At 38.1% G+C, this 27,831-nt stretch overlaps 2 protein-coding genes across 3 annotated transcripts; both read left to right on the top strand.

The window, feature by feature from the left end:
• Positions 1 to 445: 445 nt before the first annotated feature.
• On the top strand, positions 446 to 9,890 carry LOC139709726 (putative methyltransferase DDB_G0268948). Of its 2 annotated transcripts, none has more exons than XM_071621680.1 (7): positions 446 to 530; positions 3,011 to 3,151; positions 3,945 to 4,105; positions 4,742 to 4,958; positions 6,582 to 6,679; positions 8,107 to 8,241; positions 9,762 to 9,890. In XM_071621680.1, the coding sequence occupies exons 2-7, from the start codon at positions 3,038 to 3,040 to the stop codon at positions 9,868 to 9,870; spliced, it is 834 nt and encodes a 277-aa protein (XP_071477781.1). In that variant the 5' UTR covers positions 446 to 530; positions 3,011 to 3,037; the 3' UTR covers positions 9,871 to 9,890. The 2 variants fall into 2 exon arrangements, with proteins under 2 accessions (XP_071477781.1, XP_071477782.1); XM_071621681.1 differs by lacking the exon at positions 446 to 530 and adding an exon at positions 2,675 to 2,777.
• An 8,685-nt stretch (positions 9,891 to 18,575) lies between these two features.
• On the top strand, positions 18,576 to 27,071 carry LOC139709727 (putative methyltransferase DDB_G0268948). The gene is made up of 7 exons (XM_071621682.1): positions 18,576 to 18,749; positions 20,816 to 20,951; positions 21,611 to 21,771; positions 23,549 to 23,765; positions 25,048 to 25,145; positions 25,876 to 26,010; positions 26,914 to 27,071. Exons 1-7 carry the CDS (start codon positions 18,739 to 18,741, stop codon positions 27,017 to 27,019), a joined length of 864 nt encoding a protein of 287 aa, XP_071477783.1. The 5' UTR covers positions 18,576 to 18,738; the 3' UTR covers positions 27,020 to 27,071.
• The last annotated feature ends 760 nt before the right edge of the window (positions 27,072 to 27,831 follow it).

Consider the following 27,831-nt stretch of genomic DNA (forward strand, 5'->3'; position numbering starts at 1 on the left):
CCATCTAAGCATTTCTCAAACAACAATAAACATAAAATAATGTATCTAACCCGTCGGTTGTTGGTGTTTTGTTGTGTTTGTTTGTTTTTATCTTCGAAGGGAAAGTTTATAATTATGCGTGCTAATCCTGCTTTTATAGCGTTGCCATCATCAAAGCAGGCATTTCATATAAGTGTTTTTAACATACACTAGCCATAATTTATCTAACTAGAATCTAAGGGTAAGGTCAGATCATATAACATGGATCTTCGATACAATGTATAAACATTTTCAATTTTTTAACAAACATTTTGTAGAAAGAGACAAAATGATAAGAAAACTCCTACTATACGACATAAAGAGGGCGCTGTTAATAAAATGCTGACAGACTGATGAGAGCAGTCAACTGATACATGTAGGTCCAGCAAACAGGAACAGCTGATGGCAATGGCATACGCACACACCCATTGAACCGCTTGCTTCTGTACTCTTTGAACTGGACTACAGTTTACGAATGCCGTGCGACTGTCAAAACAAAGAATAAGAGTAAGGTGAGCGGTTACTAATTGGACGCATTGCTCTCATTGTTTGTAGCAGCCGACACTGTCAACTGGATGAATGTTTGCAAAGTAGTCTGTCTTTTCTTGGTCGCCTGTTCGCCATTTCGTAAGATAGAGGCTGTGAAATACAAAAACCGGACCTTATATCCACTCACCACTGACGATATCTCATCCGTCTTAATAATGTGAATATGTAGTCCCAGGCACTGTATTACGAGTTAGTTTTTGACGGTCTAACGTTAGATATCCGAGATCTGACTTTTAAAGTTTTGAAGTCTAGTCTAAAATTTGACCCTGTACTACTACTAGCTACTAGCTTTAGTAATTAATGTCAAGATATCAGTATCATTGATGAGTCTGGTGAAATTCAATAAGCTCCCTGGTGGGAGAGGGCTTGTGTGTGTGTATGTGTGTGTGTGTGTGTGTGCGCCTAAAAATGACCTCCCTGATTGCATGCTGTGTGTGCTGTGTTTTAAGCGGATGTGTGTGCAGGGTGGGTGTGTAAATGGGTGGGTGGATGAAAGGTGGATGAGATGAGAGGTGGATGAGAGGGAGTGTGTCTGTCTCGGGTAAGGAGGTGGATGTAGTGTAGAGGGTGGGGAGGTGGTTTAGAGATGAGAAGGACGGTTTTTTTTTTTGGGGGGGGGGGGTTTAAAGTTTAAAGTTATGAGTAGTTGAGGGTTGGGTATGGTGGAAAGGTGGGAATGAGGGTGGTTTATGTTGTTGTTGTCATCATTCTTTTGATATAATAGAAATTTCATTTCCTGTTTTTTTAGTGTTTGGCTAAATTGCTCACAAATGCATATATGAATTCTGCTTGTTTGTTTTGTAGTTAAAAAGGAATGATCGGATAATTCATTCTATTTCCTCTCTTCTGTTTGATATCTGCCTTAAAATGAATTGAATGATTATTCTTGTTTTATGGATTATGGATTATGTCTCATAACTGTAGGAATATCTACATGATTTATGACAGATGTTATGTAGAATGTGTGTAATTTTTTTTGAATTGTTATATTCTCAAAGGAAATGGAATTAATAAAAAGATCACTGAAAACAAAAAAAATGCTGATCATTGTTTGTCATGTGTAAGTGATGTACAAATACGATTAAATGTTGTACATTGCATTGGTTATTTACATTTATAGGAGAGTGGATAGTATCACCCGACACTTTCGTGTTTTTGTTTTTGTTTTTTACCATGCTGTCCGGTAATACCATACCTATACTACATGTATTATCTACTAGACATTTATATGTCACTTTCAGCTTGATTTTGCTGAAACAATATTTGTAACAAGTGTCCACTGAAATAAGTTAAGCTGTTAATTGATGCTTACATGTGTGTCAAACAGGCAGTTTGTTGAAACTTGTGAGCATTATGTTAAGAATGAGAAAGCAGAAAGTGACTTTAGAAACTTGCATCTATAGATGCCCTGGATTTAAAAAAAAAAGAAGGTTTTTTTATTTTAAGTCGGAAATTGAGAAAGGGACACGAGACTCATTATATAGGTGCCTTGTTGAGGACAACAAAGCAGGAAGGCATCTAGTTTAAACTAGCCTTGGTACTTTGCTCCGGGCCTCGTTTCATAAAACTTGTTTTTAGTGACAAGTTCTCATAGTTGTTATAAGCTACTGAAATCCTTGCATCTGATTGGCTAAGAGCAAATTTGTCATAGAAATGTGGCAGTTGTCACTGATAACATGTTTTATGAAACAGGACCCAGGAGGAGGAGGACTAAAGAAGGCACTTGGAACTTAGTTTGCAGGCCCAAACCCTTGTTGGTCATAAAGGGGTCTGCGCCAAGATGACTACATGCACCATTCTTATGGCACTGGCACAGACTGCCGCCTCTCCGAACAAGAAGCTACAGTACAGGGCCTATGGGACAGTGACAGTGGTGCATGTCATAGTCTTGGTGCAGACTCCTTTGCAACCAACAAGGGTTTGTGCCTGCAAACTAGGCCTACCTGGAACTCGCCAAGGTGCCCTCCCAGGCTCAGAAGGTGAGAAGACCACTGTGGTCTAGCGCCCCCTGTTGCTGAAATGTTAAAGTGAGCAGAACAACCATGGCAGAATAAATGACTAAAGATGAAATGCCAAATGTTGAGTCATGCAAACAGGTAGTCTATGCCACGGGTTTGTTAACCATCGACACAGATCGACTACACAAACTCTACAACAGCTAATGTTAAACTTTCCATGTCTTACTTCCTCTTCCTGAACGAGGTGCCTTGGTAATTTCAGCATTTCTATTTTTTGCTGCATGCTGAGCTGTGTATACAGCAAGTTCCTGTAGTGAATGAGCACACATTTTACATGGCTAAAGTCACAAGAAATGTAGATTTTTTACCATCATTTGTAGTCATGTAATGCATTTATTTAACACCATTATTTGGGAGATAATACCCTAAGTGTTCACTGAGAAATGTCATGCCATTGTTTGATCATCTTTGCATCTAAAACACAGAAACAACCCGTCTGACACCAGCTAAGGATGGCAAACATCAGGTTGTTTGAGAAACTTTCTCATGTGGACTCCTACGTGAAATTCAGACCCACATATCCTGCAGATCTGTATCATAGGATTTTGTCTTTTCTGAGTAAAAAGGTGAGTTGCCATTATTCAATCATTTGTATAATCTTTGTAATATCTGGTTTGCTTTTCAGGATTATTAAGATTTTTTTTTTTAGGGGTAGGAAAACTCCTATATGATAGAAAGATTCTAGTTGTAATCCCTTTGTGAATGACTGGTGCTATCTTTTCATGAAATGTAGTCTTATTGGGAAGTATGCCTGTCACCATCTAACAAATCATAGGCAATGTTCTGAATAAAGAGAGATTCTCGCTTAATGTATAAACATACATGTACATGTAAAGGCATTGAATAAGTGTGCCTGCTTGGTTTTATTCTTGTAAGCTGAGGTTTGTTGATACTTATTTTGACTGCTGTACCATGCACCTACAGTAGCAAAGACAGGAAGGTTTTGGTGTTGTTGATTTTTTTTTTTTTTGCATCATCTATATGTGTAACAAGAGTCATTTGCAAAACATTTGATAAGGATGTTGTGCATTGATATACAGTTATAATTTGCTGACATTTTATATGCATTTCTTTGCTTTTTGGGATAAGTAACTATTCAATCTTGGATGCTTTATCCTCAAGCCATACTATTGGTAGGAATGAAAGGGAAAATACTGGAAATAATTTTAGTGGCTCGATGACAATTGTCCAGAGTGAAAGATGCAATTAATTTTTATGTATCTTGATCCCGTGTAGTAAAATTTGGGTTGATGAGCAAGTCATGACATCCATATAAAATGTATGAATAAAGCTTTACCACATAAATTCCCAAAGTGCTCATTGATGTTGGAAAAGTGACTCATGATATATTTCTTCAAGAAACCCCCTCCACATGGTATGGCAGTGGATGTGGGCTGTGGTTCAGGACAGAGTACTCATGGGATAGCACCGTCCTTCCAGCGAGTGATTGGCTTTGACATCAGCAAGGCACAAATTGAGGCTGCAGCCAAGGCAAGCACAGTGTCAAATGTTGAATTTAAGTAAGTAGTTTTCTCTCATCGAAATCCTTGGGGTGAAACCTTGAAGAGTGTGAAGATGGTAAAAGATTAATTAGAAAGCAGATCACCTACTGCTCTAATAGTAGCAGCTTAAGATTTCAGCTTTGGCAAGATTATAGTGGATTACTGTAAAGCAAGAAATGTTTGTGGCATTAATTTTTTTGTGCAAATTGGAGCCGACGGCCTTGTTTGGCAGTATGAAATTTCCACAAATAACCACTGCCCATCCAATGAATTATAGTGTAGACAAGAACCTTTGTGTACATTTTAGTTTCGTGAATCATGGCTCTCACCGGATTTCCAAAATTGAAACACACACAAAAATTGATGGTTTTACACTACCTGTGTAGAGTATCAATCAGATAGGTTTGTGTGAGCAGTCCTGTGTGAGGGTAAGATCAAATCTGAGTGATAGTCATGATGTCTCATGTGTTATATTGGTTCCAGTGAAACAATTGGTTTCACCATAGACAGGACAAATATTTTCACACTTTAATTGCATGTGGTTTAATATTAAAAGAGTAATAGATTTAACTCCTCACAAGATAGAAGGTTCCTTCATGCAGTTGACATATGGTGTGTGAGTTTTTTTGCTTGGTTTTGTTTCCTTCCCATGAGGGTGTCTCCAGCAGACAGCTTGCCAGTGGAGGCATGCTCTGTGGACCTGGTGACCTGTGCCCAGGCAGTCCACTGGCTGGACTTCAAGTCCTTCTGTGAGGAGTCGAGGCGGATTCTAAGGCCCCGTGGCTGCTTGGCCGTTTACGGTTATGGCGTGCCCTGGCTGGACCACCAGAAGCCGGCCATTAAGAAGCTGCTTGCAAAAGACTTTGATGAGGTCAGTAGCTCTGCCAATTAACCCCTTCTATGCTAATGAGTCAAATGTGCACAAATTTCATGCACAAACCAATGGACAGGTAATAAATGGAGCACACAAAGGGTTAGAATAGGAAAGTTACCATGCTATGCCATTGTGGCGAGGGAAGAATGATGCAGAGACTCCAACCCCAAGCACCTTCTGATCTGGAGATTCTCCCGCCCGAAACATGTTAGCAAACGGGAGACTCCAAGTTGATGTGTGCGAAGCATGAGTTTCCAAGGGTTCTAGATGTTCTCTGGTGCTATCTAAGGCTTATTTTTTCAACATACGATAGCAATAAGTAAGAAATCCTTTCCACCGGGAGACACAGACCCAGGGCGGGAGAAATCAAATCTCAAACGGGAGAACAGGAGATTTTGCAAATATGGGCTTTCGGCGGGAGATCTCCCGTCGAAAACGGGAGAGTTGGAGTCTCTGATGATGTGCCATTGATATGAAGACTTACAGATATACCGGGTGTCCCAAAAAAAGCGGAACGGTGGATTTTCAGTACTTTGCGTTCTAAAAGTGATATGTTTTTTGACATCATTAGAAAGAGCATCTTCTGCAGAAGATAATGATTCCAAAATCATTAAATTTGGTTCAGTACTTTTTATTCGACGCCAATTTCTGAAAATGCAGTCATTTTCAAATTTCGCCTGATTTTTGCAACTTATGAGATAATAATTTGAGTGCGACTCGCGATCCATACGGTGAACATTGTGTAAGCTCGATGATCCATGTCAACAAAAGATACAGCTTTCACATTGGGTACGGGCCAGGAAAAAACAGTGTGTGTGTGTGTGTGTCTGTGTGTATGTGCGCGCCCAATATGAAAGCGTTATCTTTTGTTGACATGGATCAACGAGCTTACACAATTCACCGTATGGAACGCGTGTCGCACCCAAATTTTTATCTCATAAGTCGCAAAAAATTGAAAATGACTGCATATACAGAAATTGGCGTAGAATAAAAAGTACTCAACCAAATTTAATGATTTTGGTATCATTGTCTTCTGCGGAAGATGTTCTTTCTAATGATGTCAAAAATTATATCACTTTTAGAACGCAAGGTACTCCGCTTTTTTTGGGACACCCGGTATAATGCAACTTCAAATTGTAATGCAGTACCATTGGGTTTATTTTATTCATTTGTGTGTCCGTACATAAGAAGTTAATAGAGTTCTACCATGATATTTTCACATTGTAGGTGATCTGAAACTATCAGTACTGTAATACTGCCTGTGCTTACACGTTACACCGTTTTATCCTCCTTGCTATTGAGGATGGACTGATTTTGCTAAAACATGCATTTCTCATAGACACCTGTCCAAGGATTCTCAGGACTCGTCTTCAATGGGTTAAATGTGATAACCACTTGAGTACTTCAGGAGTGTTAAGATGCATAATTAAACAGATGAGAAAACACCAATATCAGTGAAGGGGGGAAAGGATAGGCACGGCCACATGAACAAACTTTATGAACCAATATCAGATGTCAGCCATGTTAGCGCATTCAGAGGAAAGTGATGATGAGCTGTGCAGTCTAAACAGAAGTAGTCACACAAACTCTTTACTCTGATTGATATATACCTCTGTGTAGCTGTACTTTGATGCTCTTGGGTCATACTGGAATGAAAGGAGAAGACATATAGAGAATAAATATGCTGATTTCTCGCTGCCATTTGAAGAATCTGAAAGGTGAGTAAAGTTGTATCGATATCTTTGACCTCAGGGCTTGTATGTAACTTGTAAGACCAATTTACAACTGTTATACACGTACATGTATTCTCATGTATTTTGCATGCAGTTTGCAATAAAAGATTGTGATTGGTTTGAGGGTTTGTTTGGTTGGGTTTTTTTTTTTGACAGTGGACATGAATGTTCACTTGAAATTCCTTGATTCATAACAGATGATGCAGATGGCGGTTGGTACTTTGTCCATGATAGATATGGTATTGATATTTCATGCATATGCGAAGATGCATTGAGAGTGCATGAAAGAAATGTTCTTTCTGAAGACAAATGAACGTTGACTTCTAAAACGGACTACTATATCTATTTCTCTCTTCCGCACCACCTTGTGAAAAGACCAATTCACACTTTTACACTCTGTGTGGCTATTAGGTTAATTAAATCTTGTGTAGATGACCACTCTTTCATATTGGTAATACTAGTGTACTGATGTATCCAACTTTGTGTATACCTTAATGACACAAGGCACCAGATGACAGAAAGGCTGACCCGAGATTAAAGGAAACAAAACTATGGCATGCAAACTACAGGGCTGCCACGTAGTGTTCTTTCTTTTCTTTTCTTTTCTTTTTTTTTTCAAATAAAGTAAGTTTGTTGTAATCAAAAGTAAAAAGATACATTTCTTTTTCTTTCCCTAAATATTGATTTGGCACCCTTGAAATGTGTGCAATGTTGCCAATATAGTATCTTTTGCCTTCAAAATTTCAGGGTTTTTTATATACATCAGCATATTTTCTATTATGTAGATCTGAGGTTGCAGCCCTTATACTGTATACGCCAAATATTTCGCGAGGTTTTTATTTTTGCGAATTTCGCTAGTCGTGTGCCATTCGCAAAATGAAAGACATGCGAAAATATTGACTCTGATCCCAACGTGGATGCGACGTACGCGTGTACATTTCTCCGTTCAGTACACGACTCCACGATCGCGAATTTAACCACTCGCGGAATCATTGTAAATTCCTGATTCACGAAAATTTAGACTCGCGAAATATATGGCGTATACAGTACTACACACAAAGTGATTAAGTGTATTTGGCAAGAAAATGAGAATTGATACGACAAGGTTCTTCCACATTCTCTGTGAAATGGAGTTCACTAGAAAAAGAGACCACTTGTGCCATCTTCTTGAATTATTTCTTTTCTCTCTTTTTTTTTTTTTTTTGCCAGTCACTGTTTGTTTGTTTGTTTTCTACTCATTCATATGGCAGTAGGTGTCATCAACCTTTCTAATGTTTTGAACCTGGAAAAAAAAAAATGGGTGCAGTGCATGTATTTCGAGTGTGTATTTAGTTTAGAAACTTCTGAGAGAACTAACACAGTTTGTCAGACACAATGCGTGTTGACTGACCTGACCTACTTCTATGTTAAAGGGATGATTCACTGGAGATCCGAGTGGAGTGGAGTCTGGCCCATTTCATCGGCTATCTCAGGAGTTGGTCTGCCTACCAGCTCTGTTTGGAGAAGGACCCAACAAAGGAAACCTTGCTACCAGAGTACCAGAAAAAGTGAGAAGGCACAACAGGCCACTATTACATAGATCACTAGAAGATTTTTTTTTTTCAATCAACTTGATAATGTATTGTAGTGAAAATCCTTTCTGTGCAAGGACATTCGGACAGTATGGACAAAGATGTGAGGTTTTCTGTGCCAATCAAGGCTAACCAGCAGTTTGTTCACCTAATGGAGTTTCATGGCTTACAACTGTTTAGATATTACTGTTTGAAAATGTTGGGTGAATATAATGCATGGATATGTATATTGTGAACATATTGCATGCAGCCATGTTTTAAATCTCTTATAAAGGTATTGTTTACCATTGGGAGCAGTGATTTAAGGTTCTCACATTTGATGCATATATATGTGTAGGTCAGTTGTATCACAAAACATCCTGCCATATGAACATTTTGCAATAAAGCCTAAAATATAAGGAGATATCACTATATTTCTCAATAAACGGAAACTGTAGACGATTTATTCGAGAACAATTTTTTTTTTTTAATGATATAGCTCACAATTTGTATATCTACCAATATTTAAAATTGATTTTCCTGATTAACATGTTTACATTGGTTGTTTCTATCACTAATACACATTTTAGAACTATTTTGAAGCATTAAAGCTGGGTATTTGTTTCATCTGCAAATGGTAAATAATGCTAGAATGCTCCTGAATAGATATATCCACACAGATCACTGTTTGGATTGGTAGGGTAAGCAAGGTAACAGTTAGACCCCGTTTACAGTGCGAGGCTCGGCCGCGGCTCGGCCGCGGCCGTGCCCAGCCCCGCTTCAGTGTAAACGCGCAAAAGGCCAAATGCGAGGCCAAAATTGGCCTCGCATTTGGCCTCGCTCTGGAGGTGGTCTCGGCCGCGGCTCGGTGGCCGAGCCCGGCCTTTTCTTGGTGTAAACGCAAACTGGGCCAAATGCGCGGCCAATTGCGCGGCCAATTTTAGTCTGGCTTCCAAACCCTCTGCCTGTATCTTTCGCTATTCAGGATATTAACCCCCTCAACGTTGAAAACTAGTATAGTTTAAGGTGGTTTTGTCCTGCAAAGGATTCTTTCCTTCGGCAAAGGCCTTTGCCCGAACGGCGACTTCGTCGCCACGGAATTCATTTGGCAAAGGGTCTGAAAACGAGACAATACCAAATTGCATTTGTTTACAAGCAGAGCGCCACTACGACAAAATATTGAAAGGTTTGAATCAAAAGCGCGGCCGAGCCCAGCAGTGTAAACAGACAAAATTGCGAGGCTCGGCCGCACAATTGAGTCGCAGCCGAGCCCGGCCCCGCACTGTAAACGGGGTCTAATATGAGGCATTCAAATTATCAAAACACAAACAAGGATTGTACACACACAAAAAAAAAAATCCTGTCTTGATACCCCATTCACTTCTGCATGTGAATCCTGTTTTGCTATTGTTGTTGGCGGGATATGTTTGCTTGTTTGTTTGCTTTTTAACTCTGTTTATCTGTCGATCTCTTTTCTGCAAAGACTATCAGTACCTTTATATCTTCTACGTCCTCAGGGTTCTTGCAGCCCTTGGAGACCCAGAAGCATCACCAAATGATACCATGCTACAAATTGTATCTCCCATCTTTCTGCTGCTTGGAAGAAAGCCTGACGACACAGCATGATGAGACGGAAAAGATGTTAGGGTCTGGAATTTGAACACATGACTTCATTGCATCGGAGATGCCACAGATCCAATATATCTATTCAAATGAAAAGCTGTTGGATCCATCAGTCAGTGCTTCCTCTGATGGAGTTTTGTCATGATTTATTTTTAGATTTCAGTTTGTGTATATTTAAGTTCATTTTTCTTTTTTTTTTAATCAGATGTTTTTATTTGCTATCTTTCTCTTTTGCAAGATGTTCATGTAGTTACATAAATCCATATCTAACAGGGATGGTACAATATTGGTTTTGGTGAGGATTCAGCTTTTCACTCTTTGCAAGAAACTTAGAAACCACGTTATGAAATATGAAAGAGCATACAATTCTAAGAGAAATTCAAAGTTTATTTGATGAAAATTACACTAGTTTTGAAATGGCTGAGACATCCAATAACAAAGTAAAACAAAGAGATCCTAATAAAAGGTGGGTCCCACCTTTTATTAGGATCACTTTGTTTTGGATATCTCAGCCATTTCAAAACCAATTTTCATCAAATAAACTTTGAATTCCTCATAAAATTAAATGCTCTTTCATATTTTCATAACAGGTTTTTCATTATCTCAAAGAATAATAATAAAAAAATGTTGGAAACCTGAAGCCCTATCGCAACCGAAACGAGGCCGTCCCTTTAAATTGTCTTTATGACTCAAATAATGATGACTTGAGGACAAGTCATAGATGAATATTCCAAGAATATTGTCAAGTGCAATTTTTCCTGTTTGATTTCGTCCCAGGAAGAGAAAACTCATTCATTGATCATACTTTGCAGTATATCAATCATGGTGCATAGTTCATGTAGTAAAGGTCCTGAGCCATCATGAGCATGACATGCAGATGAGAGACTTAAGTATATGTGTAAGCATAAAAATAATTTCAAAGATTTGTATTCACATGATGCTCCAGCTGAAGATGAAAGTGCCAAATTAAGACCACAGTAACAATACTAAGCTGGTAGTACAGTATACCACTCATCTCTGTCCGGCCTGCTTCCAACTTGTGGAAAAACATAATTTTCCCTTCACGTGATAACTAACTTTGTATTTGTATTGATAATGATAATAATTATGAAATATCATATAACCGTGTGATAACAATCACAGGTATAACAGTGATAATGATAAGTTGTTGTAAAATGTTTTCATTGTTAGCAGCTTTACCGGGCTTGTAGTCCATTTAAATGGATTGATTCTAATCAATTAATTACAATTAATTAATTCTAATGTTGTATTTGTATTTGTATTGAAAATGATGATAATTATAGATATCATAACCTTGTGATAATAATCACAGATATAACAGTGATAATGATAATTTGTTATAAAATGTTTTCATTATTAGCAGCCTTACCGGGCTTGTAGTCCATGAAAATGTATTAATTCGAACCAATCTGAAATAAAGCAACTGCAGTTATGCACCCTGTAACTTAACCATAACACCTGCCTTCACCCTTTTTTTACTGCATGTATTATGCAGTACGCTACTTTTAAGTTATGAGTACAGAACATCCTGTCCAAGTTCAGGGTGTCTACACATAAATAGCGACTCGTGAGCAAATGTATGACTTTAAAAAGGCATGTGACCATACTGTATTCATATATTTAGCGAGTCTAAATTTTCATGAATTGGAACTTCCTGACTATGTTGCAAGTGGTTACATTCATGATCGTGGACTAGTACAACTGTACTGCGATGGATGGGGAATTGTGAATGTGCACTTTGCATTCATGTCAGGATCTAACTTAATATTTTCATGTGTTGTTAAAATGCAAATGGCTCCCAACTCTCATATTTTGCAACCTTCTCCCCCCCCCCACCCCAAACACACACACACACACCACACACACACACCAAAAACTGAAATATATGGCAGATACAGTACATGAGAAATTGATTATCAACTCCAGTAGAGTGTGTGTAGTGAACTCTCTATATGTGTTCCAAGAGGATAATATGTAGTCAGAGTTGAGATATAAAGTGAAATCTTAAAAAGGCAACGTATTGGCAAACCGAGTTTAAAACTAACAGGTCATGATCATTAAAGAAACATACTTTTTCAGGTTTTGTATGTCTTGTGGACATCCATATGCAAGGAATATGTTAATTACAGTGCACTCTTGTTATAATGAACAGGGTTGTGACATTCATTTTTGTTACAATGAAGTAAAAATTCATTCCCAAACTTTGTATCTTTACATGTTTATATACATGTACATGTACATGTACTTTATTTGTTCGGTTGAAATGAAATTTTGTTTAACAGAAGAAAGCTGCCAGTCCCAAGAACTTCGTTATAACAGGATTTGCCTGTGCAAGAAAAGATTTTGGGCCATGCATGATTTCAGGCACTCACTCACTGTTACATATCTTAGGACACATGTTTGTGTATTTCCTAGGATTATTAAGAGTTTAATGGATGCTACTCTCAGTATTGCTCCAACAAAACTTTATTATTGCAATCATTACTTACCTTCATTATATTCCTAGTATCATAGGCATGGTTCGCAACCATGTACAAGTTTGTAAATTTGTACAGATAGAGAAACTTATACTGAGAGACTGCGTCAACATTACAATGGGGAAAGACAATGTAAAGAAATCTGACATATGTATAACAGAATACCTGATATAACAAACTAATTTCTCCACTCCCAATGAATTAATTTCCTTTGGTTTGTATTGTTTATTGACTACTGATATACAAAATATCTGATATAAAGAACAAATTGTCTTGGCCCCAAGGATCTCGTTATATTGGGTTTCCGCTGTAATTGTTTCTTAAATCTTTGAAGGTCTTCTGTCTGATTTTCTAAGTCCTGGCTGTGGGCATGACATGGCTTGCAGTCAGTTGTGAAATTATATTATACATGATTTGATTTACATTGGAAGATGTACAGTGTATTCATACAAACTCTTTCTCTGACCTATGAGATGGTTATTCAGCCATGAAAGTAAAAATTCTTAGTTAACACATATAGACAAGTGTAAATTTGTGTAAAATGTTATTCACTTTACTCTCTTCCTGTGTCAGTATTATTATTCCAAGTAAATGGGATTCAATCATGTCTATGAATTAGAGCCATGATGTGCACGTGTAAATGTATGGAGGCTTATGAGTGCCACAAAGAAGACGAAATAATTCCTCACCTTCTTGATCGTTTTGGATATATATATATATATATATATAAATATATATATATATATATATATATATATATATATATATATATATATATATTATATCAGGGCTCGACATTAGCGATGGCCTGGGGCCACTAACAAAAAATCAATATCGGGCCACCAAATTTCTAAGACAAAAAGACTATCTTTTCGGGTCACCACTGATGTCGAGCCCTCTGTCTATATGTATGCAGGGCCAATAAAAAAGGTCCTCGGCTCATCTCTCCCCTTTCATTTCCGGGTGTTTTTCAGCTGATAAGCAAAAAAAAAAAAAAGAAGGAAAAAAAAAAGGTCCTCAGCTCATCTGTCCCCTTCCATTTCCAGCTTTTTTTTTTCCGCTGACAAAAAAAAAAGGGGGGTCTTCAGTGGAAAAAACATAACCTTACCGCGCTCACACTTCAAGATTTCCATCGAAAATTATTTCTATTTAGTGCCACTTACGTACTTCCGGGTTAAAAAAAGTGTGGGGCCCAGAGTGATGACACCTTATGTATTCCTTTGTATGATGCACAAAAAGTGTGGGGGCCCGAGCCCCCACGGTTCCGCCGGCCATGGTATGTATATGTACTGTACATGATGTAATGATAAGCTCGCCGAGACTCCCTCATCAGCCCAAGTGTAGAGTTCGTTGTAAGTGATTGTATAATTACATGTCTGATTTTCCTGTTCCTTTGGTCATTCTTTGAAGACGGTATTAAAATCCTGTTTTTCACATTCCTATTGGTCCTCGATCCCCGTATCAGGAAGTTTCCACTCTTTTGTCTGAAACTCACAAAAAAAAATTTTTTCTTTTCCTAAAGTTTCCTCCAAAACCATACGTAACAAGAACAAGAACTTGAAAAGAAGTGTAACCAGATCGTATGGTATACCGTACGTGCCAAATTAAACTGCCTCATTGTGTACTGCAGTGTACACATCAATGTTCCGTCTGTATACATTTTATAGGCCTATCTAAGAGGCTGCACTGTACCAAGGGAACAGCTAAAAAGTCACTCAAAAATACAGACACAGACACAGACACACAGACACACACACACACACACACACACACACACACAAAATGAAACATAGAAACTACCCTCATATTTTTATGCCTCCGCCAACGAAGTGGCCGGAGGCATTATGTTTTCGGGTCGTCCGTCCGTCCGTCCGTCCGTCCGTCCCGTTTTGTTTTTGTCGATATCTCAAGAACCGTGAGGTGGTTTTGCATCAAACTTGGTATGAGGGTATATCCTGGGGGGATGTTACTTTGTTTGGATTTTAGGGTCACGGAGTCAAAGGTCAAAGGTCACAGGTTATTTTGTGAAAAAAGGTTGAAATTTCATGTTTTTCTCCATATCTCGCAAATGGTTCAAGGTATCTTCATGGAACTTAGTATATATGCATGTACCGATGGGCAGTGATTATCTAGGGAAGTTGGGGGTCATGTGTCAAAGGTCAGGGGTCAAAGGTCAAGGTCAACTCCTCAAAATATCACTACTTTCCTTATATTTATGCAATGCCTGAAGGATTTTTTTTAACTTGATATATGCATGTATAACCCAATATATATTCTGTGGGAAGTTTCTTGCCAAAAGGTCAAAGGTCAAAGGTCAAGTTAAAGTACTAAATTGCACTTCTTCCTCCATATCTCAAAAGTAACTCAAGGTATTACAGTGAAACCCCGTTATAACGAGTTCGGTTACAACGAGGAACCGCTTATAACGAGGTGATCGTGTCGGTCCCGTTTTCCTTTGCGTGTAAACCTATGGCAAAACGAATCGGTTATAACGAGTTCGGTTATAACGAGATTCCGGTTATAACGAGGACATATTTGGCGCATCATGATAAAGAAAAACATAAGAAATTTGGTCGGATATAACGAGGTACCATTTTTTGACTTGCCGCTTTTCAAACACGCGGCAAACGAAACATTGAAAATCGAATTCACGCTATCCATGTCTTTTCCCGTTTTGCAGAGAACGGTTCCTTCCACGTTTTCTTCTAAACCGCGCAATAAGACACATTAATACCATCAGATGTTCCTACTAAATTATTAAACATAATCATTCGATTTTCTTTTTCGCGAGATCACACGCGTGCGCAATGTTGTAGGTCAGACCACAGCGCAACAAGGGAAAAAAGATAACCACTCAAAAACTTTTTGCATGTAACGACACTCGTGGCAAATATGGAAATTGGAATGCGTGTGCAACTCAACATTTATTATCCTTTCCATTTGTAGTCCCGACTTCCAGTTCTTTCGCTGGTGCTGGTTAGCAAATATGAGTGTATGATTATAGCCGAAATAATTAATGACTTCACGATCTCGCCGGGTGACAGTAGCGTAAAAATAAAACGCGAAGGGATTTTCGGAAGAAGATAAAGAACGCATCTTTAATCCCTTCAGGCGCAACGATAATACATTGTATGAGATTACAGCCGAAATGATTCATGAAACCATCGCATTCCCGCTGGGCACCAACAGCGTAAAATAACCTCGCAAGTTCCGGTAAACGACACATGTATGTTACTCTGAAATCATCGCGATCTCGCCGGATATGACAGTAGCGTAAAAATAGTTGAATAACGCATGTTAAGCTACTTTAATCGGTGTTCAGAAGAAGAAACAAACGCATTTAAAAATTTGAATAGATCTGGGTTTGATCATTATCACAATTTTAACAACGCATTTCACAATGAAGATTTTTCTTTCTTTAAGAATGGTCTACGAGGAACAGATATGCGTAAAAAGGATCACAACTTGACCTTCTAACTTCAATCCTGTCGCATATTTTTCAAGAACGGACGTACAAAACGCGAAGAAGAAAATGAACAACGCATCTTCAATCCCTTCGGGGGCAACGAACATTGTATAAGATTACAGCCGAAATGATTCATGAAATCATCGCATTCCCGCTGGGCACGAACAGCGTAAAAATACCCCGCAAGTTACGGTAAACGACTCATGTATGTTATTCTGGAATCATCGCGATCACGCCGGTTGACAGTAGCGTAAAAATAGTTAAATAGCGCATTAATCGGTGTTCAAAAAAAGAAACAAACGCATTTAACAATTTGAATAAATCTGGGTTTGTTTATTATCACAATTTTAACAACGCATTTCACAATGAAGATTTTCTTTCTTTCAGAATGGTCTATGAGGAACAGATCTGCGTAAAAAGGATCACACCTTCTAACTTCAATCATGTCGCATATTTTTCAAGAACGGATGTACAAAACGCGAAGAGATTTTCGGAAGAAAAACAACAACGCATTTTAATCCTTTCGGGCGCAACGATCATGCATTGTATAAGATTACAGCCGAAATTATTCATGAAATTATCGCATTCCTCCTTGACACCAACAGCGTAAAAATATCTCTCAAATTACGGTAAACAACGCATTTGTGTTACTTTATTTGCGCTGGCGTTTAGAAAAATTTAACAAACGCATTTTATACAATCTGATTTTGATATAATATAGAAATAAAAATGATATAGATATAGAATAATCTCCCTTTATTCTCTCGATAATAATGAGCCATAATATTGTGTAATAAAACGCAAAGGATGTTCTTAACTTTCGTTAATGGGTATATTATAACGTCGTCCTTATGTTTTTCTTTGTTTTTGATGCGTACGGTTATAACGAGGTACCGGTTATAACGAGGTAATATCGCCGGTCCCACGGACCTCGTTATAACGGGGTTTCACTGTATCATGAAACTTACATATTTATGCATGTTCTACCTAACAGTGATTCTCTTTAGAACTGTGAGGTCAAAGGTCAACGGCCAGGTTTAGATAATACTATTTTACCATTTGATACTGAAATTATACTTTTTCTCAATACCTTGAAAATTACTCAATGCATAAACTTATAAAAGGGTCAAAAGTCAAGTAAGAATCATCAGTTCCCCCAAATACCTGCACTCTGACGTTTTAATCATTCATCCAATTGAACCTAGTTCTAGGAAAGTGAACATTCAGCACATTTGTGGCAAACCTGTCATTTTAATATTTTGCCAATTGTGTGAAACTGTCATCACACATTGTCAAGACATTGTACTGTAGACCTATTAGGGGAACCATGCATTATGGCGGAGGCATACACCAGTCGCCGTAGCGACATTTCTAGTTATGAGAATGTATAAGTAAATCCATATTATGTTTTATTAGTCATCCCTGCCATTATCATCGCTCTTATAGGGACGCATATGGAAACCATTAAATGGAAAGCGAGCAACCTCACTATAAGATTCCATCAAAAAGTGTTTTATTAAGACCCTGATACGTTGTGATTGGAGACATTTTACTACCAGCCATTCATATTTAACGTACTAGAGCCTTATTTTATTTGCAAGATTTTTATATGTGTATACACATTGTATTTTGACTATACGATGACGCAAGTGACGAGTATACTGCCGATGCTGATTTTGACATTGCAGCACTGGACTGATGTATTTATTCATTTATTCATTTGTTTATTTATGTATTCATTTAATTGATTAATTATTCATTTATTTATTTATCTATTTATTTATCTAACTATCTATATCCATCCATTTATTTATCCATTGTTTAATTATTTATTCCGTTTTCTTTTAGCAGCGTAGCCCATGTAAAAACAATTGCTGGGTCTAGAAAAGAACTGAAAACACAAGAGCTAAGAAGGTTATTATTTTTCCTGTAGGCACTTCATTTCATATGAATCACCAAAAGTTAGCTTTTGAACCTTGATTTGAGTGGGCACATTTACGTACACATATTTCCTTGTGTGGATTTATGCAATTTCTTCAGCTATAGCTTATACTTGACTTATCTACACTTATACTGGAAAGCCTATCAATATTACTGCCATCGATTCAAAACTCTTTTTGGTTGCAATCACATTTTAATGGGACGACGCTCGCATCGTGCAACTCTCTCATTGGCTTGAGCATATAAACTGTCGAATTCATTGATCTTGCAACAGTGACACCCCCCCCCCCCCCCCACACACACACACACACACCACACGGGTGTCTGTTGCCTGATCACGCCACCTTTTATGACTGCACTAAACAAAGATTGTTTATTCTTTTTTTAAATCAGTTCAGGAAAGTAAATCTTGTGAATAATGGAATGCAAGTAAATGAAAGATTTATGTATATAGATGACATCATCTTCTCATCTTTGTTACACGTGTTATTCTCACAAAGTAGATGTCTTTCATGTAACTGAAAATATTGATATTTTAGAAGCTTTTTCTCCAGTATCTGACCTCGATTATATTTTCACTGTTTGTTTTTTTCTCGTACTTAATTGCATTTGTTATATAGGCCGACTGCATTTCATTAAAGAAATAGCGAAATGGAGAGAGCAGGAGGAAGGTGAGCGTCTCACTTCCCTGGTGTAACCAGACCGGGACGTGGCAATGAACCTTCGTCCAGGGTTCAAAGGGGGGATCCGGAGCAATAAATAAAGCACCGTGATTGTATTTGCCGTGTAAATGTGAGCCCGGAACGGCTAGGATTACATACCAGGGGGAAAATGTGAATTGGTGTATGAATAATCTCGTAAAATGAGTTTAAAATCGGGTGGTTAGCAACCTGGTAATAGTATAGTCACATAGCGCTCAAGGGAGGTGAAGTCGAATACAAAATTAGGTTCGATAAGTTCCGATCCATGCGTGCAAGGTGAGTAAGATCTTGGGTAGATTATAGTGTGCTATTTCTCGTTGGCGAAGTTGAATCAGTAGGCCTACTCGCATAAAGTGCATGGCATATATTTATGGATGGTTGCGCTGTATGTTGCATGTACTTTTCTGTGTGGCTAGTATTTCAGAGTCGATGTATGTAGAGGCTTCCTCAATATTTTCAGTGAGACGGCAGATTTTTTGCACAGTCTATACAATGCAGCGTGGTCTCATGATGTTGCAAATATCTTCGGTAATATACTGTAGTAGGCTGTGTAGATAGACGTTTCTCAAGGAAATGTGTTTAGGAAATTATCGCATACGACCAACACATGACCTTCAGTGAATCATGTTTTATTACACAAGTATGATTATTCTTTACAGAGCTATCGGACAGAAACTTACACCTGATATTTAGCATGTGATTCAGAGAGTTGTGCTCATGTTAATTTCCATTGCTTATTGTTCATATTTATACGAATATAATTTTGTGGTTATCTGTTCACGTGTGACGATCTCAGTTTATCGACAATGTTTGCGCAGAAGCGGTAATAGGGCACGATTAACTTTGCACAGAATCGTGGCTGCGGATGTAGGGCTAAAAGTCCAGAGGTTAATGCACTCAACGTGAGCGTGCTGACTGACTATCAATACAGGAATAAACGGTCAAAGGGGACGGGAAGGAAGGTTGAGATGTCGTCAGTCATCTAATAAACAAAGCGCCAAAAATACAATATTCTTTCTTTTTTTGCGATAATATATGAAAGTTACTGTGATCTCTATCTCTATTGTCCACGGGGTCTATTACTCATATTTTTCTACTCCTATTATTACCACTGATGATAAATGTTGATTATGATGCTATACTTATATGATGATAATAACAACGGTAATAACAATGAAATGCTATATTCATTTTAATTGTCAACATTTCCAATTCTTGGAAAATCTAGGTCTGTGAAAAATCAGCTTAGCTGTAGTGACTGCATGTGAACCGTATACAGGTCTCGCCACCCAAGTACTTTAATTGTACCGTATGTCCCAAAAAATTACAACGGTACCCTCCGCAATGATAACTTTAGAATAGTGAATAGTGAATAGTGAATCAATCCAAATACAATTTCAGGTTACGAAACTATAACTCATTGCCCACATGTTACAGAAAACCCCATTCGATTTGCTTCAGTACCTGGTCAAAGAGAAATGAGGAATTTTGTAGAGCACGTCAAGAATCTCTTCCCTCCAAGTTCTGTCTATTGTGTTCACACACAAGAGCATCCAAGTGCTTAACTTGGAAGAATCACACTCATGACATGCTTTACAACAATCCACATTTCTCTGTGACCGCTTAACCAAATTGAATGGGGTTTTCTGCAAAATAGAGCTAAGATGTTATATTTTAAGACCCTGAAGTAACATTTAGACAATTTAATCATATTGGGTGATATCAATGCAAAAATCTGGTTGTTGTTGTTGTTGTTGTTGTTGTTGTTTTTGTTTTTGTTTTGTTTTTGTTTTGTTTTTTTTTTTTTGGGGGGGGGGGACATACTGTATATGCTCTACAGGGATTTCTCCATGCAAACTCTTTCATTAGTTCATTTACCCGCATTTTATAGGTTATGGCTCTCGCTTTACACACAGGGACCGTCGGGGTTTATACTAAAATGTCTCATCCGAAAGACTATTAGATAGAGTGAGATCCCAAAGACACCACTGAAACCATAGTGACGATCTGATCATAACCTCTCTCCATACCGAGGCAGGCACTTTAATAGTCACTGTTGTTCCGGCAAAGAGCCCATAGTCTTACGTGCACTGTAGGCTAGCATTGTTTCAAGTGTACTTTCCACTTACTTTTAGTTTATCACATGGTGCCGTATCGTAAATTCGAGAATGACAAAAGTGAAGAGTGTGAAGGTACTGTGCGTTTATTTTGCAGATCTGTTTAATGATAGTTACTTAAATCCCAAACAATTTCTTATCTCTTGTTATGTCAAACCGTACGCCCAGTTGGACTGATTTTTTTTAATTTGTTTGCTTGTTTGTTTGTTTTTTCTTTATTTTCAGACATAATAGTCCAAAAACTTTGACCATTATGATCCGGTTGTTTGATGGAGCATCTCACGTGGATGAATATGTCAAATACAGACACGAATGGCCTGCCGAAGTCTTCCAGAGAATCGTGGCATTTCTGTCGGAAAAAGTGGGTTTTCTTTTCTGAATAACTATCATTTTGTAATTAGCTCTGTAACGATGTTTTGTAATGATAATAATAAGGTCTTCTTTATTCAGGGCAGCCTCTTCAGTGTTACCACTGCTCTACCAGAGGGCCTGCCATTATCATTATCCCAGCGTTGCCAGGTATCCATGAATTTATACACCTGGGTCGAGAGGGACACGGTGGACGTAAGCACTGTAGGCGGGAATCGAGCGCTAGTCTTCCGACTGGGAGTCGCAAGTCTTGTCCACTATGCCACAGCGTAATGCGGTTGTTAATGATGTTATATTTGAATTTTTAAAGGGTGTTGAAGAAATGTTAAATGATATTCAAAACTACCATTTTTTTTCTATAGTAATTTCACGTGCGAAGCACGGAAAAACTGTGACGCGATGATATCACCTCTTTAGTTTATATACAAGACCGTGCAAATGCCGCTGTATCGAGAGTACCACAACTTTCATTCTTCGTTTGCCACACTGTGCAGGAACTTTCATTTTTCGCATTTTTAATCTAAATGTATTGATTACTTTATTACGAAAATCAAATTGATTCTTCCTAAAGACCCTCATGTGCCACGGAAAGCGACAGAGAAATGACCTTGATGAATATCTAACTTTCTTTGCGTTTTATCCGATCTTCAGAGATCCCCTCCCCACCAGCTAGCCGTCGATGTCGCCTGCGGGTCGGGACAGAGTACATATGGCTTGGCCCCGTGGTTCGAACGGGTGATCGGCTTCGATATCAGCGAGGCACAAATTGATGCAGCGACCAAAGCGAACTCCGTGAAGCACGTGGAGTTTAAGTAAGAACTTCACCTACTCGTTGCCCTGTTATATGCAGGTTTAATCTTACAAATACTCGAAGGAACTTTCTATGCAGGCAATTTTTATTTTGTGGTGCATTTTTTAAAATCTGCTGTTTATTGCTTGTTTCTTTGGGCATGGGAGTAGAGGTGAACTTATAGTTGAGTGACCGGCACCTCGTCACAGTTAATGTGTATGCATGTTTAAATCACATTTCGTCACTGACATTCTATGAAATCCCACTCACATACAGGAAAAATGCTGAAGGTCCCAATAAAACCACAAGTTCACTGATCGATACCGGAAATTTGCAGCTATGGTCGTCAAATGTGAACGATCATGCGATGCGAAATAGTTGTGCGCTAAGGAAGGGGCCCGCAACTCGTCACCCCGCGCTCCCATAGACAGAGCACGTAAAAGACGCGTGCGGGTGACCGTGATGATACTTATACAGTATAGCACGTATTCCTAATATAGATTTTCACGAAAAATTGTTCGGTTTTTAAATCAGTTTGCTTAGTTGTTTTAACCGTGAAAAGTTTCAAGCGTGCTGAACACAGTCCTGCGCTTGTTGCAATTTTACGCAGTGTGACGGTATTAGGGCCCCTGACGAGGTGCAGGTACCTCACTATAATGCTGTTATAGATGCTATTATAATCCACCTTTACTTTCTGTCACTCCCTTGTAGCTATAATATCCACATAGGCCACTGTAGGCCGCTCTCTTTGGAGTCGCTTTAAAGATTCCATGGTCACCTTCTCTCACCGCATCCATGAATATATATAACTTCTTTATGTATCCCTTTCTTGGTAGCTCCATCCTCATCATCTGTGATCTCTATATCTACTCCTCCCTTAAAGTGGGTATCTCATTGGCTTAAAGACTAAGTGGCAACCTAATAACTGATGGCGACTCGAGTCTCCCTGGTCACGGAGACGTCTCCACGAATCCCTTTAGTTGAGACTAATTTTGTTTGTAAAGTCTCCGAGACGTCTCCGAGACCTTGCAGAGCCCCACGGTGACTTACCGGTGTCAATGTGGAGACATCGTCGCAGTCGACTTCCTGACGAACAAGTTGTCACCTTGTTTGAAGACGTCTCTGACGTCGCCCTGGACCTTTCTGAGAGCGCAAGTCAATTTTGGGTCTTTCAAGTCGCACTCGAGTCTCGGCGACGCGTCACCGAGACTCGACGTCTCCTCCAGCAGTCTAGTAAAATACGCCCTTTGACTTGCCCTCGCCGTCTGTCGATCTCCCTCTCTAACCCTATATCCCAAATCACCGCATACCTTCATCGTCACTTTCATCCATTTCTTTTATCCCGACCGTTCCCAACCCCTCAGACTCAATCATGTCTCAACATCCGAGTCTGCATCTTCTAACTCCTTGTTCGTGGTCGGAGGTCCAAAACTTACAACATTGTCCCTTCCTCTTACAGTCAAAATATGTTCACTCTTAACCTCGCTGATACCATTCTGCATCCCGTAAAGCACTTATTGGTTGTCACTTTAGTCCACTTACCCCCTTTATGATGTGTATTGAACGTAACCCATTTTTTCCGTATAAGTGTTCGTTGATGGGATTCTCAATGGGAAACTTCACATTAGACTATTTTGTTGATTGAAACTGTTGATCGTAATCATGATTACATGATGAATCCTTTGATCTCGTACAATTTGTTTTTAGCACGAAAGTATGTAACCTCATATTCTCTGACGTTTTACAATAACAACACTGCAGACAGATTGAATGTTACCCTTAAACTTATGCATTTACAGAGTGTCGATGGCAGAGAAGCTCCCATTAGAAGACTGCTCCGTCGATCTAGTGACGTGCGCCCAAGGAGTCCACTGGCTTGAATTCGACGCATTCTTCGCCGAAGCTCGCCGGGTGTTGAAGCCGGGTGGTTGCCTGGCCGTATACGGTCACGCAAGAGGGTATCCGGATCACGCGGATCCAGGCGTCAAAGAGATGCTAACGAGTGCGTTTAGGAAGGTGAGTATATTATATATACTGAAGGGCAAGGGATGGTGCTCTGACATTGGCATCTCACCAGATCAGGGCATGCGCACACAACACCAGAAACTAAAGTTACAAAGTATACACACATTGCGTGGACAACCAAACGACGCCCCGCCAAGAACGAGCAGAAAAGGTCAACAACACATTAGAACCCTCAACAATGGTAGCATCAACATTCGGACATCTTAATTCCTTTCAAAATGGAAAAGGTTATATTATTGCAAACTGTATGAAACAAAGCAATTTTTTAATCTGTTTCTCTTCAGTACACAAACCAATAAACATATAGGGCGACCCCCAAGTCATTGTCTTTCGAAACTAGAAATTGTTGGTAAACGCATATAGGACTCTTGTGCATGGCTGGTGACAACTAAGTGATGTGAGACATAACATCGAGGCAGGAATAGACTTCAGAGGAATAATAGAAGCAATATATTGGTGACCCCATCTGGAGGAATATATTCCACCGAAGAGAACACTTCCACTCTTTGCTCCGGGTACTCCCCGTGTTGTCATGCGTTGCTTTTTCCTAAGAATGAACGAAAAAATATCATGATATATTTTGATTTTAAAAAAAAGCAAACCGAAAAGTGACAATCACCATTATCATTGAGTATAATAACCATCATTGTATATCTATTAGTTATCATTCCTATACTCTTTCTACTATTTTTGATAGACATATTTATAATGAAATCAATAACTGTATTTCATTCAATTCTACTCTTCACTTTTTCTGACTCGGGTTTCTTTTACTCCTTTGTATAGAGAAACCCATCTCTGAGTATACTGTCTGACAAACTCAACTATTTTTACTGATTTTTGGAGAATTATTTTGTTGTTGAGATTTTATGCATTTGAAAAGACACATTCAAACAACTACAACAACAACAACAAATACTTCTTGACAACGTTTTCAAGTTATAAATTCAAATACATTAAATACATTTAAATACAAAATGATTTTATATTCAAAGTTATACATTTTCAGCAAACGTAATACAAAAATGAACATATTATATATAGAAATGAACATCCAAATGTTCGTAAGCACAAGCAAGCAACATCAACACAGACCAAAGGATTTTCATCACTATCCCCTAATATCCTTAATTTCTTATTAATTGAAGTTTTGACTTTGAATGAGATTGGTGTTTTGTTTTTGTTTTTGTTTTTTTTTTGTGTTTTTTTTTCGGTCATTTTTTGTGCATTGACACAATACATATTCTTTTTGTCTCCCTTTATATATCCGTAGCTTTATCTCGATGAGTTGCTTCCATTCGTGCACGAGCGTCTTCTTATCCTGTATGACAGCTATAAGGATCTTTCCATACCATTTGAGGATTCACTAAGGTGGGTGTCTAAGCCAGCCTTCAAATCAATGTCACATGGCCAAGACGGGAAAAAAAAAATCACATTATTTGTAATATAGTAAGATTACAAGGATTATGATGAAATAATGAAGATGATAATAATGGCAATGATGATAGGAATAATATAAATGACATTACAGCTGTATAATGATATTCATGATAAAAGTAATGAAACCATAGCCAATCCTGAAGGAAAGGTCTACAAATGCAGTCAAATTACATGGTTATAGTATTACAGTGTACTCCCGTTATAACGAAGTCATCGGGACCAGCGGTTTCCTTTCGTTATATGGAAATATCGTTATGGCCGAACAGTATAGTGCTTGATAGATGATAAGTTTTTGGATATGAATTTTGATGTTCGTTGTAACGAGAATTTGTTAAGACCGCTGTTCGTTATAACGGGAGTACACTGTAAAGCGTTCTTGGAGTCTGGTGTGAGACTCCATAGCCCCATCATGCACTACCGAGTAGGCCTATAGAAACCAGTCTATATATCTGTTTACTCCTCTACCTCATGCAGTCATATGAGTGTTCTCTTTGTTTTGAATCTGCCACTTGAATATATGTGTGTGTATTATAACATGCGATTTAGATTTCTTCTTGGTTTCGTGTTGTGTTTCCTCATTTTGTAACGGTTTTTTAAATAAGATATTCCATTATGTTGTTATTGTTTTGTTTTGTTTTTGGCATAAAAATCTGGATGCAAGGGAGGACCAAACAGAACATCGCGTTAGAATGACTTTATCTCACGTCCTGGGCTTAGTGAGGAGTTGGTCATCTTACCAACGCGCCGTGGACAAAGAGCCCTCGCACAAGAGAATACTAGAGGACTTGAAAACAAGGTGAATGAAGAAACTCTCCTATATTCATTGGAATATACAATTTGGCTGTTCACAATGCATGTGTGCACACACCATCACACACACACACACACACACACATATATATATATATATATATATATATATATATACATATACATATATATATATATATATATATATATATATATATATACATATTTATTTATTTATTTATTTATTCATTTTTATTTCTATTCATGTATTACATACACAATGTGCAAACAAGTTCCCTATTTGGTAAGTTGAACTAACTTCTCCTTTTTCTGTGCATGCCTTATGAGTACAAAGCTAAATCTTCCATAATTACATACACGTCTTTTTTTTAATTCTCTTTTTCTGATTCATTTGAACGATGGGGAAGAAAAGTGAATATCTATTTGATTAATGTAAGGGCACATTTTTTTAGAGCCATACAGTAGAAACATTGTGCCTCTCTCTCTATCTCTCTCTCTCTCTCTCTCTCTCTCTTGAGTGTTCGACAGGGAAAACGAGTTCTCTCGCTATAGCTTGCTCCGCTAAAGTGGTACTATGTACAAGACACATTTTTAGAAAATAAGTAAAAGTCTTTCAAGCAATGATAGTGATAATATTTGTAGCTCCTTTATGACGCCTTTTCTCATCTTCTGATATTCGTATGTTTACAGTTGAGTTGTATGCTCTTATTATTAATATTACCATGATTATTTTATCATCATTATAATTATCAATACCAAGAGACATGGCATCCTGACCTCCTTTTTTTTTTTTTTTTTTTTTTTTGGAAAGAGCAATTGAGAAAAAAAAGACAGAAGACAGAAATTTGATATGATAAATCTACTTAGTATAGCATAACTCCACATTAAAAATCTATCGTTTATTCAAATGTTCTTACTTCACTTCCAGAGTGCTTGCTGCCTACGGAACACCTGACGCTTCACCGGACGAAGTCGAGCTCGATATCGTCTACCCTTTCATCCTTCTTATGGGGCGGAAGCTTGACACGAAATGAATACATTTACAGGATCTGTGCCATAATAATTTATGTTAGTGCCAAGGCCAAAACAAACACACGTCAAGTTTATCATGTTTAAGTAGAATGTAGGTAGATGCTATATCTATGCCCATAATTCTCTGTGATGTCAGTTTTTTTTAAACGTTTATTCTTTAGAAATTTATCAAATTTCGTTCCACGCATTTCAACGTTTTCACATCAGCACAAAAAGTTTCCTCGTGTGCCAGATTGACACAAAGTGATATCATGCGACGGACAATAGTCGTATTATTCTCCATACTTTTATTCTTTGTACCTTGACATAGCAACAACCTATATAGGTAAACTAGCCACAAAAAAAAAAAGGCCGACGAGACAGACATTATATCAAGGGGCTTAAGTCAGTCTAGTGAACTTTTTTTATTTCTCTATATTTTTCACAGCGTAGAACCCGTGGGCCTTGTTTGCCTAGTGTCGGACTTTTGGGCATTTTCCCTGTTTTATATGCAGTGTATAATCAACTGCATCGTCATTTCAGTAATTTGTGTATCCATTGACTTTTATGGAATATTCCTTTTTACATTGAGTGCCAGTAAAAACAGTAATTATTATTTTGTCCTCTCGGAACTCATTATTTCGGTGATATTTTTCAAGATTTTGTAAAATATGTAATTTTGTGTTCTACCTCTGTCATGGTGTATAGATTATGTTCAGCTTGTATATTCTTTTTGTATGACGTTAATCATAGATTGACCGTCATAATCTCAAATAAAGGCAAGAGCCGCATCTGTATACTGTATTTCTTTGCTCAAGCTCCAATGAATCCGTGA

This window comes from Diadema antillarum, unplaced genomic scaffold, assembly GCF_040938485.1.
Source record: "Diadema antillarum isolate AM-2024a unplaced genomic scaffold, OU_Dant_1.0 seq00001465_RagTag, whole genome shotgun sequence".
Classification (NCBI taxonomy): Eukaryota; Metazoa; Echinodermata; class Echinoidea; order Diadematoida; family Diadematidae; genus Diadema; species Diadema antillarum.

Bases quoted from the DNA above. Each gene is read 5' to 3' on its own strand.
- LOC139709726 (XM_071621680.1), top strand. From the start codon at position 3,038: ATGGCAAACATCAGGTTGTTTGAGAAACTTTCTCATGTGGACTCCTAC. The intron at 3,152-3,944 runs GTGAGTTGCCAT...TATTTCTTCAAG, and splicing joins TGTCTTTTCTGAGTAAAAAG to AAACCCCCTCCACATGGTAT. The intron at 4,959-6,581 runs GTCAGTAGCTCT...ACCTCTGTGTAG, and splicing joins TTGCAAAAGACTTTGATGAG to CTGTACTTTGATGCTCTTGG.
- LOC139709727 (XM_071621682.1), top strand. The intron at 23,766-25,047 runs GTGAGTATATTA...ATATATCCGTAG, and splicing joins TAACGAGTGCGTTTAGGAAG to CTTTATCTCGATGAGTTGCT. The intron at 26,011-26,913 runs GTGAATGAAGAA...CTTCACTTCCAG, and splicing joins CTAGAGGACTTGAAAACAAG to AGTGCTTGCTGCCTACGGAA.